The sequence below is a fragment of the Amphibalanus amphitrite genome, unplaced genomic scaffold (genome assembly GCF_019059575.1).
Source record: "Amphibalanus amphitrite isolate SeventyFive unplaced genomic scaffold, NRLGWU_Aamphi_draft 000200F_arrow, whole genome shotgun sequence".
In the NCBI taxonomy this organism is placed as follows: domain Eukaryota; kingdom Metazoa; phylum Arthropoda; class Thecostraca; order Balanomorpha; family Balanidae; genus Amphibalanus; species Amphibalanus amphitrite.
Window position 1 is genome coordinate 366,829 of NW_024881695.1, and position 12,964 is coordinate 379,792.

The window sequence follows — 12,964 nt, forward strand, 5'->3', positions numbered from 1 at the left end:
TCTTCTGATAGGTGGAAACTCATAAGCCGCCACACCTTCCCACGAAAATGTAGCCTCAGGGCCAGCTGTCACGGCATCGTTGGCTCCGCCCACATTTCCATTCTCCATTCGAGTAGAGTCCTTCTGGCTGCGCGGATTGCTCTGTTGGTCCGCCCAATGTGCCTTACAGACTGGTTGGGGGCTGCTTCTTGGATATATTCGGCGATCCTGTGAATTTGAATGAGAACGGTGCAGAATGTACTACGCCGAGCGCCCTTTACTGTGGCACTGGGCTCACGGCGTCGGTGACTTCGATCGGCTGCTCTACATTTCACCGGATTTTGGCTGGGCTAAGCGATCTGTATCCTTTTCTTCCTTGTTACCCTTGTAATCAAAACTGGTGGTAGCGCGCGTCCTCGGATTGTTGTCTTTCTTTCAGCCGTTTGAGTATAGATGTGTTCCTGTCGATCAGGCGCCGCCCCCGAGAGGTTATAGGTTTTTGTTTTTGGTTACTGCGTCGGTTGCACGCTTCCCAGACCCTCCTGGAATCTAATGATTTTTTTTTCTTGCCGAGCTGGCGGTACTTCAGAACATCTTCTATGGTCTTCAAAACAGGATTTTTCTTTTCTCCCTCTGCGTTCCCTCTCTTTGACCTTAGCCGCATTCCTGACGTCGGTCGCTGGGGAAGGGGAGGGCGGCGCGGCGGTTCCGTGTTTTCCGATGGCGCTCGTATCCGGGTTATCTGGGAACGACGCTGGCCACCTGGTGGGGTTTGGGGGAGGGGATCGAAAGGCGACTTCTTTCCCAGGGAGAGCTTCGCCAAAGCAGGTGCGGTCCGGTATTATGTTCCTGCCGCTGCGTGTTTTCCAGGCGGTCCCGTGTTTCTGATGGGCGTAGGTCCGGGCCAGTGGCATGCCATTTCGTCTGTTCAGCTTCGAAAATTGATGTGTTTGCTTCAAAACTGCCCTTGTGTTCCGTGTCTGAGGCGCAGCTGCAGCGATTTGAATCTGTCGCCGGGTCGGTCCCCACTCCCCTCCTTCGGTGATGGTCCGGCTGGATAAATGTCACCCATCGGGGTGCCGAACTTGGGACCAAGTCCTGTTTTCCAAGGTTCAATTTGATTAATGACTCGCCACTTGATACTTAATGCGCCCCGGTATGCTATTTGCCGACTTCAGATCCGGGTTCCCACGAAGTGGGGGTGGTCGCCACAGTGGACCCTCGTTGTCAAAGCCGGCGGCCCCCTCGTGCCCTGTCGGCGGTCGGCTGTTATGACCGCTTTTGGCCGCTGACGCCGCGCAGCTGTCGTGGCGGGTGTCTGTTTGAAGCAGTTTGCTTTTGTGCCAAAACGTTTGAAATGTTAGAACCGAGAAATACAATGCTTGTAGGAGTTGTTGTTCAGCAGACGGGCGGCGATCCCGGATCTCGAATAACGGTACTAAGCCCGTTATGCCGCTCCGACACCCTTTTGACGATGTGGCCGGGCTAAAAATGGATGTTTTCGATATCTCGGCGCGGTGGGGACTGGTGGCCAGATGGGACGCTGATCGGCCGTAGCGCCGTAGCCCGTGTTTGCAGTCAGGAACAGAACTAAATTGAAGTTAGAAAAAAGGTCTTCGTTGCAGCCAATGATGCTATTTGCAAAAAATGATAGAAAATGTAACCGCACAAACGTTACATTTTCTATCCTCTTCTTTGAGTCGCGCCGCGGGGTTAAGTTGTAGTCTTATGTTGAGGTCCGCCAGCGTTACAGTAGCGGCTTTGGTGGCGGTTTATTTAATGTGCGCGGGCACTGCTCCGTTTACTGTGCATACGGATAATTTAGGAGTTAGATATAATTTAGACAAAGGAAGGTGTCCTAGGTCGTGGCTTCCTATTTTATTACTTTTGTTCTCTAGGCGTAATTTTTCAGTTCGTTATATCGCTTCCAGTAGTAACCCCGCCGATGCGCCGTCACGTGACCTCGGCCTGTGACCTGGCGCGATCAGCCGATCGCTGTCCGCCAATGAGAGGCATTCGCGCCAAAGAGGTGACCAATCGGATGCAGCGCCATGTGGCGTGATATGTGACTGTTCACTTTGTGCTTGGCTGTCGGTTTAGTCTCGACTCAGGTGTGGTCACAAATACACGGCCCGAGCAGGGCCAACATCTTGATGTTCTGTTGGCCCTGCTCGGGCCGTGTATTTGTGACCACACCTGAGTCGAGACTAAACCGACAGCCAAGCACAAAGTGAACAGTCACATATCACGCCACATGGCGCTGCATCCGATTGGTCACCTCTTTGGCGCGAATGCCTCTCATTGGCGGACAGCGATCGGCTGATCGCGCCAGGTCACAGGCCGAGGTCACGTGACGGCGCATCGGCGGGGTTACTACTGGAAGCGATATAACGAACTGAAAAATTACGCCTAGAGAACAAAAGTAATAAAATAGGAAGCCACGACCTAGGACACCTTCCTTTGTCTAAATTATATCTAACTCCTAAATTATCCGTATGCACTGTAAACGGAGCAGTGCCCGCGCACATTAAATAAACCGCCACCAAAGCCGCTACATATTCCGCAACATAAATCGGAAGGGCGAACCGAAATCTCGCCGAAATTGGGGCGCAGCCCGGGCGCACGATACCAATACAAAACGGAGTGGCGTCGACAAAAACCGAACGGTCATGCGCCTCCGACCACGCACATCGATCTTGCCACCGCCAAACCACATCATCGGCCAAATACGGCACAATGGCAGCGCACGCGGCACAGTCTCCGTCCCTGACCGCCGCCACAACCTCGAGAGGCAGCTTAAATAGAGGCCTTACAAAATTAACATAACCCGCCAGACGATGTCGCACCGTCGACGGCCAAGACGGACAGCACTCAGCTACCGCCGTACGAAGGGGTAGCAAAACATCACGTCGCACACGCGCCGAACTCTCGCGCAAATTCAGCTCAACCCCCAAAAATACAATGCTCGACACCGGTGACAATATAGATTTCTCAAAATTAATGCATAAGCCCACATCCGTCAAAAACCGAACAATACCACCGAGGGATGCAAAGTCCCGAGCAAGAAACAGAAAATCATCTAAATACACAACGCCGCGAACACCAGGAAAACGCTCCTCCACCAGTTTAACAGTGACACAAGAGAAATGCTGCATCTCAGCAGGCGCATGTTTATAACCCATCGGCAATCTCGTAAACAAATATGTATGATTATCATATAATACCCCAAAGTTACGTTGCGTGCTCGGACATAAAGGAATATGGTAAAAGCCATCGCGCAAATCAATCTTAATCGCCCATACAAAACCCTGAGACGATAAATCTAACGCTCTGTCAATAGAAGGCAAATTGCATGGACGGGCCGACAATAGTGGAGTCAAATCAGACAGATCGTAAACCAAACGCGCAACCGACTCAGATTTCGCAACCGGGAAAAGACGGTAGCAAGCCAGCGGGTTCCCCGGCCGCAAAACCCCCGCCGACACAAACGAATGCACCGCCGCGTCCATCAGCGCAGACCGAGGAGTCGCCCGCCAGATCGGCGGCACCACAGAAGGCACTCGTAACTTGAGGCCTCGAGCCAGAACACTGTGTACCCGATGATGGCGCACGTAATAGTCTGGCCTCACTTGCACCGACACCGGCGGCCGCACTCTGGCCTCACTCGACACGCGGCGCCGCCCGCCGCCGGCAAACGGCGACGCCGCCCACGCCGCACCCCGGTCGGCCCGCGCAGACGGAGCCGACCCACCACCACTCTGAGGAGCCGCCCGCTCAAGGAGCCCCAGCAGCGCCCCGAGGGCACAGCCAGCGCCCCCCGCCGCCAGAAACTGCTCCGCCGGCAGCGGCGCCGGCAGCGGCGGCGGCGGCGGCAGCGGCGGCGGCGGCAGCAGCGGCAGCGACGGCGGCGGCAGCGGCGGCGGCGGCAGCGGCGGCAGCGACGGCGGCGGCAGCAGCAGCGGCGGCGGCGGCGGCGGCAGCGGCGGCACCAGCAACAACGGCGACGACGGCGGCAGCAGCCCCAGGTCGACGCCGCACGAACCTCCACCAGCAGCGCCATCTGTGGCCGCGGCGCCACACTCCAGCAGGGCAGCCGAGGTACTCTCTCCAGCAGTGGGCAGAGCTGGAGAGTCTGCGGGCGGCAGGAGACCGGAGAGGGGAGCCGAGACCGTCGCCCCCACCGCCCGCAGCGCCGTCCGAATTCTAACGTCGCGACGCGGCCGGCGGCGCGGCGCCCCTGGGCGGCACTCGCAGTCACATATCACGCCACATGGCGAGTGCCGAGTGCGGCTGCCGGGCGGGGTATTGATGGGATCCCAGAGTGTTTGCACTGTACGCTGAGGTTGTGTATGTCGGGAGCCGTCAAGTGGACGCCGATTGCGCTGCCGCGAGATAGCGACATAGCTGTCGTGATATCAGCATTAGATCAGCGCCTATGCTAACGGCCAACCCAGGCGACTGTTCAGTCCAATCTAGTCATACGTATCCGTCAGGCTTGAATGTCCGTCTACCAAATGAGCGTTTTGTATCTTGGATGGACTTCATAACTCAAATGTTTTTTTTTTTTAAGTGTTGACGCCGCTTAGTGCTTACACTTGTATTCACCATCCTGGTACTCTATGACTGCTAACATTTCCCCTCTGCTGCGTTTTTCCAGCGTCACGTTCCAGGCCTGTTTCAAGATGGAGTCGCTTGAGCAGCTGAAGACTACTGTGAACCTCGAGTACCGCCTGGAGGCAGAGACCTTCCAGCCGGACCGGCGCTTCTCCAGAGTTCGCTTCCTGGAAGGTCTGCCCGAGCGGCGCCACGTGGTCGAGAGGACGCTGCCGCTGAGCGCCGATAACACCCGCGAGTACTTCTGTCAGGAGGAGACTATGTTCATCAAGGTGCGGAACTCTCGGCCCGGGGATGCGGTGGGAAAAGGCAGGGAGGGCATACATTTTTATCGATACTATGATAAATCCTCTGCTAATTTTTCATGAGCATCCGATGTGCATTTCTCTTGTGTCACTGTTAAACTGGTGGAGGAGCATCCGATGACAGTACGAGGACGGCTCCGAGTACGAGTCAGAGTACGACGGCTCCACCTACCAGGGCGCCACCGGCGGCCGCGCGCGCCGCCCTGGCGGCCGCCGGCGCGGCTACTACCGCCGCCGCCGGCCGATTGGCGGCGCCACCGGCGGCAACCAGTCGTACACGTACCGTCGCCAGTACGAGTCGCGCCGGCCGCTGCCCGCTGACGGACTGGGGCCCGTCGACCTGGCCACGCGCCGGGATGAGCTCAGCTCGCGCCGCGTCCAGGGAGGCGTCGAGAGGGTGGAGGACCTGGGTGATGGCACGCGGCGCACCTACCAGGCTCACCGCGACCTGGACGGCGGCGACGGCTTCGAGCGCGAGCTGACTACCGAGGAGGACCGGCGCACGCGGCGCGATGTCGGCGTCAGGAGGCGCCGCGAGCGGGAGATGGTGGTGATGCCAGAGGCGGTGACGTCGCCGTCCGGAGAGGTGCAGCAGGTGGTGTTCTTTGTGAGTACCGCGGCGGGGCGGAGGGCGGGAGGGCAGGGATGGTGTTTAAGCTACTCCGCACCGTAAGCCACACCGCAATCGTATGGTTAAGTGGCTAATTTGTTGTGCTTTCAGAAGTGTATGGTAGAGATCAACAACATTTCAAAGTGCTCTTTGAGTAGCTGTCTCGAGGCTCATTCTAGAGTAAATACATTTTCGTCTATTGACAAAAGACAAATCATTTCAGTTCATGTTAGGTTGGCCAGAGCTGCATTTCCTCATTTATGACATGTTTTGCCTTTGATATCACTCTATACTGTCCTTGCACTCCTACGCTGGTCTAACCCACCCACCAACCTCCCTCAGGACTGCGCGCGCAACACAGCCAAGTGTGTTCAGTTCCGGTGCCGCATCAACAGCCTGAAGCCGAACCAGTACGCGCTGGTGCACATCCAGGGCCGCATCTGGAACCATACTCTGGTGGAGGACTATGACCGCGTCTCCTACGTGTCTATCAAGTCGCGCGCCACGCTGCAGATGGACCCCACCCTGGAGCAGCTGCAGGATGTATCCGATGATGTCTCAATGGTAGGTGGATAGAGGAATAGGGGAGAGGGGAGGATGGAGAGTGGTGGGTGTTGTGTTCTGCAGTGGCGCGAGAAGAAGGGGCGGATGAGAGGTGCGGTGGTCGTATGGAGAGAGGATAGAGGAACATCGAGCTCAGCAAACAACGCTGGATATTGAGCGTTCAAGTGTTCCTTCAGCTAAATGTGTTTTGCTAGTCTCGTTTGATGTTTAACATGTTCGATGTCTGTCAACATGTTCCCCGTCTGACTGTGTGCCGTGCTCCGGCAGGCGGAGACGATAGCGTACCCGGCGGTGCCGGCCAAGGCCGAGGACGGCGGCGTACCCATCTGGGTGATCGTCGTCTCCGTGCTGGCCGGCCTCCTGCTGCTGGCAATCATCTGCCTCATCCTGTGGAAGCTGGGCTTCTTCAAACGCCGGCGGCCAGACCCGACGCTGAAGTCCAACATCAGCCGCTAGACGTTAGCAACTGTTGGCGAGCGACATCTATTCGAGCGCAGGTGCTGCCATCTACAGTGAGCCGTCCAAAGCGCCGCGGTGACAGGCCGGGCAGCGGCCGCCGTGTGCTGGTGCTCGAAGCCAGTTGTGCCATCGGCAGTATGTGCCAAATATGTGTCTGTGAAGGCACGTGCGAGCTTGCAGGACGGAAGGGACGCTGCACAGTGGCGAGGCGTGAGACGGGTCTGCAGACGCGTGCCTTGTGCGGACTGGTGGGCAGGGCCTGGACCGGTGCTGACCCGGTCAGAGGAACGCTGCGGACGCCGCTAACTGGTGACTGAGTCGCCCGCCGTCCTCTGGGGGCCGCCAGTGAGGGCGGACACAACTGCCACTGCCCACTCCGCCCCTCAGTCGCGCAGGTTTGAGTGTGCTTAAACCATCGCTTAGTGTTGTATGATTAGCATTATGCAGTCTAGTTAGTATGTTTTGGCAGCTAGATGACTCTCGTAAAACCTTTTATACATTACACCGTCATCTGTCATTTTCATCCTCCCCTGTTCACATTGCATGCGCGTGCTCCTCTGATTCGGTCGCCGTTCCCTGTGACGAGTCGTCGTTCCAGTAACTCCACCGGCGCTCACCCCCTAACAACTCTGCCGCGTGGGTTATCTCGGTGGCCGAACGGTAAAGGGCGAACTACCAGCAATCCATGCATATCGGTCCTCAGTGGTCAATGCAGTGCCCTATCCCGTGAGCCTCATCCAGACCTCTGGTTACCTCCCGATTGGTTCAGGAAATCCAGGACTCCCGTTGAGACTCTAGGATGTCCAGCTGAGCTTTGGCCTCTGGTTATGCTTAAATGACAGATTGAGTTCTGACCATTCATCGGGCGGCATCGCATCCCGAGGTTGAGCTAACCCTCTACTTCTATCCCCTTCAGATGCCCAGTCATGTTCCTTGCTCCCCAGCGTGGGGAGAAGCCGGGCGGCCCCACAGGTCGCTAGTTGCATGGTCGCCCGACAGATGGCAGTGAGGCGCTGTTGTGCGACTGACGCGTTGTAATACTGTGATATTAACCTGGGGCAGTCGGGTGGGAGCGGGCGTGACGCTACTCCGGCGGCCAGCGGCCTGTTTGTATGTGTGTATGTGCCGCAGTGTTTGTGTGGAGAAAATGATCGAACTCCCATTCTGACTGAGAAATGGTAGACCCGTGTGCTTTTGAGCCGTATGCCTTGGTGACTGACATTGATAAATTTTGACAGCATTGATCGATCACCATAGCAATGAGCATGTCCGATTATGCTTGTGGATTTGGGAATAACATGAGACCATCGCTCTGCTTTTAGGTGTTCCCGTCCCAGGTAACTTGAAGCACAAAATTTCGACAATAATTGCTGAATATTTCTCGGGGAATTTTTCATTTTTATGTCATGACTTCTTGTATTCATTTTTCGAACTCAAGTTCCTTGGAGGCCTTTAGAATCTCGGCTAAGTATTATTACTTGTAAGTTCACATTCATCATTTTATATTTCATTATCATTTAGTGTTTTATATTTGATCACAGCTTCTATTTATCTGAAGCCGGCTCTCCTAACTAGCAGAGCGGATGCCCATGCTATCACCCTTCCACTTTATGTGGAATCAAGCTGCGTTGTCGCGCACCTTATCAACGGGCGCGTTTCGGATTTGGCTAGCTGATTGACGCGTTTCGTAATTGACGACCTGTCTACTGTGTTGGTGTGCCAGTCATGTGTGCTCGCGAGGACTGGCAGCGACCGACTGGTCACTTCGTGTCGCTGTCTTGAGGCCGTTGTGTGGTGTCGTATAAAATGTGCGATCGATAGAGTGCCGAGAACTAATCCGAAATGCCCAATAAAATCATAACAAGGTGTGTGCCGTGTGAAACTGTGTGCCGTCAGGGGCGAGTTACAAATGAGTTAGGTCAGGGACCGATTCGCTTGTCCAACGAACGAAAACGCCACGAGGCTAGATCGAAGAACAGAACTCGGGTGGCTGACATACAAGTTTACCGCTCTATTCACTAAACCATATGAACCCTGGCTACCGATGGATTTAATCCTGGTAGAATATCTTACATGGTAGACTTAGTTTCCATACCTTAGCTTCCGCATGCGAGGTAAGCGATCCGAGCCGGACGATAAAAGCTTATACTCCTGCCGCTAGATGGCAGGCGTCCTAAGCGCCTGAAGTTAGGCTGTCCCGCATGGCAGCCTCAATGACTGGACTGGCTGCGGCTGATAGCGGTAGCGTGGCAAGGCAGGTGAGCGCGTAATTGGCGGTAAAAGCACACTGAAATGGCCTAGAGACACCATGTGGGCCCCTAAGTACTATATTTGGGCCTTTGGGGCCTCGAATGCCGGCGAGGATCCATGGAGAAGTTATGGGGTATCTCGAGGATCTGGTATGAGCCACAAGAACCAGTGTGGGGCCCTCAGATGACGTCGTGAGAGTGTTTAAGTGTGGTCTGCCCAGGTCGTCAAACCTGCTAGGGGTCCTCGTAGGCCGTTATGGGGCCTCCAGTAGCCATGATGGGACCCTCCGAGGCCGGCCGGGGGGGGGGGGAAGGCGGGTGCATCGAGAAGCAGGCGTGGGGCCTAAGAAGGGCCATTGCTGAGTGCAGGTTAACGGTTATCGCATTCCTATCAGCTGTAATCGCACACACACACACACACACTTCAAAGGTCTGTAGGGTGTCAGCTACCTTCAATATGTTCTCACAATCAACACGCACATTGGTGGTGACAGAATGTATTGGTGATCTACATTACAAAAGACTCGGCGTTTACAGCTCTAAACCTATCGGTGCGACAGCTCTTAACGGATAGAGATTATAACACTGGATATTTTTTCACAACAGAACACATCGCGGCGCGCTCTGGGGCGCCGGTGACGTCACCTCCGGTAGCCGATGACGTCACCCGTCAGTCCGGGGGCTCGGCCGCCGCGTCCGTCAGTCGCACACCGCACGATGCGAGATGGAATGTTAATCAGACAAACACCGAGATGGCTACAGTGACGTCACGTTCCGGCACGCGCCGGCGCCATGATATGGTTACGGAGCGGCCGCGCGCGCGCGCGCCTCTCTCGGCCGCCGCGCGGCTCCGGTCGGCGCGGCTGGTTCCGGATGGTTTCTGGCGCCGCCGGCGGTGACCGCTCGTGCCCAAAGATATGTGAGTGAATGTCGCGCTGCGCAGGTCAACAGAGCTAAAACCTAGCCACAACAAACACGGCCCCAGTCGCCCGGCGCTGATTACGAGCGGACCGGCCGGGCGCCGGGCCCGATATCCGGTCACTCTTCCCACCCCCAACAGTCCACGCCACGTCACACACACGCACCCGCACATACACCCACCGCCCCTGTCGTGTGTCCCAGAGCGCGGCGGCGGGGTGCCTCACGCTCTGCCGAGCCGGGCCGGACCGAGCCGTGTGAGGTGCTCCGGAGCCGGCGGTGCCAGGTCGGCCCCGGCTGCAGCCAGGGATGCCGGGGGTGCCACCGGCAGGCGAGAGGCACTCGAAACGGCGGCGGCCGGCGCTCTCACTCGCCGTCACTCGCATCACACACGTCAGTCACAGAGCAGCTGCCAACACAGGGAGAGGCGCCAGCGGCGGCCGGCAGACCTCTCCGGGGAGAGGAGGGAGAGAAGGAGAGAGGGAGAGAGCAGACAACCCATCCCGGGCCCGTCAACGGGGTAAAACGGATAACACAGAGAGGGGGTGGATAAGAGAGAATGGATGACAGAAAACTGGTAAAATGAAAGATGATTGAAGAAGGAAAAATGAAATGAAAAGAAATTAAACAATAATCATAAATGGAGCGATAAGGGTGATGAGATTCAGTAAGAGGATAGAAAAGAGAGATCACAAGCAGAAAGTTCGAAAGAAGTACCAGAGTGGACGTCCGGACAGGGTGGTTATTGCGGCCGGGAAGGGGGCCTGTCAGCACAGACCTCCGGCGGACTAGAAGTGGGTTAGAGCGCGCCCTCCACCGCCCCCGCCCGCTGCCATCAGCACCGCCCGCCGCCCCGGCCAGCACAGCCTGCGGCGGACGACCGAGGGACCGGCCCTCGAGGCGCGCCCCACGCCGTGTATCTACTCTACAGTGTATGGCACTCAATTCCCGGCGACTCAGCTTCTGTAGCTACGTAAGCATTGCTACAGGCAGCGTCAACCGCGATAGCAGTGGCGGCGGCGGCGGCGACAGGAGCAGCAAGAGAGACAGCAAGAGGGATAAAAGGAGAGATAATGTGAGGCGAAAGGATAAGCAGCAGTGAGTAAGTCTGAGGAGATGACACCGCTCCAGCGCCACGAGGCTTTAGTAGCAAGGATGGTGGACTCACGGAAGCGGGCAGCGCGGCTCCGCAGAGCCGGCGAGGGCCGGGGCGGGGGCGGGGGCGGGGGCGGCCGCTATCACACAGGCGCCGGCGCCGCTCAGATGGCCAGGTGGCTGTTGTCCCACTCGAGCTGTTTGCGCGGCGGCGGCACCTCCTCCTCGTCGTCGTCCGGATCCGAGCTGTCGTAGTCGCTGCCGTCGTCGGAGCTGTCATCGTCGACGGCGGCCGGCTGTCCGGCGGTGGCGGCGTCCTGCGACGGCGGGGGGGGGGGGGCGGTCAGAGAGATCAACAGAGGGCCACACAGGCCTCAACACGCGCGGGAGAATACGCGAGAATGCACAGGAGAATAAGCACGACCTCATGTTATGCGTAATTGCTTGCCCCAACATTGAAGACATACACCGACTGGCGTGCCCAACACGCGATAAAAATAATTCAAACAAAAAGGAGCCGGCCGGACTGGAGCTCTTTCTCAGCTTCCCGGCCTACCCAGATCCATCTCTATAGTACCCTCCCCACGTCCCTCCTCCCTCCCCACCACTCACGCCTCCCCTCTCCGCTGTTTGTGAGGCAGGCCACGTTTCAATATGGCCAGCGCCCGAGGGTGGCGGCGGGCCCTTCCCACAGAGGCCACAAATTAGAACCGGAGCCGTAGTTCAATCAGGCTCGCAGCCTCTGGCGGCGGTGGCGGCGGCACAGAAATTAGACTCGGCCGCCGCCGGGCGCCGCCGCGCCGTGGCGATGAAGCCCTCAGCTCTGAGGGACCGGTGAACCGCGCCGGGGACGGGTAAGCGGGGTGGAGATGGGCGGGGCGTTTTGTGAAACTGAATGCTGCCGTGAGTTAGGAAAACCTTTAGTACGTCTCTTGCGTGATTAGGCACTATCTTGAACATCCACAGAATCCAGCTACTCAATTTTCACCAGGGCAACTTTCTTTATTTAATTAAGCAGATTTAACCAAATAAAATAAAATTTCTTTGAAGATGGATCACATCTTCCATCAGAAAAGCTGTAGCAATTGCCATTGCCTCTTATTCGAAAGCAAATATTGCCCATTAAAAAAAAAAACGGGAAACGTTTTTGGAAATCTTTTATATGGGGCAATAAAACAGCATGGCAAAGTTCATCACCACCTCTTTCCACACTCTTGCCTTGATATTTAATCGCACTCGTGTAATGTGACGGGTAATGAACGCCCTTTCCTCTCTACTCCCTCTCACGCTCTACCCTTTCTTTTCCTCCCCCCCTCTCTCCCTCCGTCCCTCTCGCCTCCTCCATGGGGTTGACAGTGATGTTGAGCCCACTCCCTCCCCTCTCTCTCCCCTCCCACCCTCTCTCACCTCCTCCATGGGATTGACAGTGATGTTGAGCCCCTCCCTCCCCCTCCCTCCCATTCTCTCACCTCCTCCATGGGGTTGACGGTGATGTTGAGCGCCGAGTCGTCCCAGGCCATCTCGGCGTCAGCTGCCTCGTCCTGGTGTCTTCGGTGGGCGGCGCGGATCCGAATCACGCCCAGCACGATCATCGACACCAGGAAGCCGATACACACCACGATGATGATGGTCACCGCGTGGCCTGCGCGGAGGGGACGGGGGGGGGGGGCAGTGGTCAGCTGTTTGCTTTGGATAATTCGCACAATTGAAATTCATGATGAGTTTAACAAAACAACGTCTCGTTATTCGTGTTACTGTAGACTTTATCGACTGCAAATCTATTTTTGTTAATGCGTGATATAACTGTTAATGCCAATATTTTGCATAACAGAGGAAGTGAGCAGGTCAATGCATTAGAAAGCTGACTAAAATGGCTACAATTTTCAAAAACAGCGCCATACAACCATTTGATCCATATCCATTAACCCTCGCCCGTATTGGTGTTTTTCCAGCCGCGAACGTATAAGGGGGGGGGGGGGGTCCGTTGGACCCCCCCCTTGCCGTTTCGCCCCTGATCGAGCTAGAGCTTCGCGGAAAAAACGAGCGTGTTGCCCGTGACGAGAGGAAGCCGATGATACCCAATTTTAAGGTCCTAGGTCATTGGTTGACCTTGCAGGTCAGGTCAATGACCCCAAAGGCGGGAAATCGGGACCTGTTAGAACGTCGTAAAG

General features: G+C 56.5%; 2 protein-coding genes across 2 annotated transcripts in view; one reads left to right on the forward strand and one right to left on the reverse strand.

Moving 5' to 3' along the window:
* The first annotated feature begins 4,249 nt into the window (after positions 1 to 4,249).
* Positions 4,250 to 8,399, forward strand: LOC122384860 (integrin alpha pat-2-like). Its single transcript, XM_043372645.1, has 5 exons — positions 4,250 to 4,281; positions 4,637 to 4,892; positions 5,023 to 5,505; positions 5,851 to 6,072; positions 6,340 to 8,399. Exons 1-5 carry the CDS (start codon positions 4,250 to 4,252, stop codon positions 6,526 to 6,528), a joined length of 1,182 nt encoding a protein of 393 aa, XP_043228580.1. The 3' UTR covers positions 6,529 to 8,399.
* Positions 8,400 to 9,261: 862 nt separating this feature from the next.
* Positions 9,262 to 12,964, reverse strand: part of LOC122384842 (calsyntenin-1-like) — a 131,954-nt gene continuing 128,251 nt past the window's right edge. Inside the window, exons 15-16 of the mRNA XM_043372618.1 lie at positions 12,263 to 12,435; positions 9,262 to 11,110 (exon numbers count right to left, since the gene is read on the reverse strand). Of these exons, the coding sequence (XP_043228553.1) occupies positions 10,958 to 11,110; positions 12,263 to 12,435 (326 nt within the window). The 3' untranslated portion in view covers positions 9,262 to 10,957. The remainder of the gene's footprint in view (positions 11,111 to 12,262; positions 12,436 to 12,964) is intronic.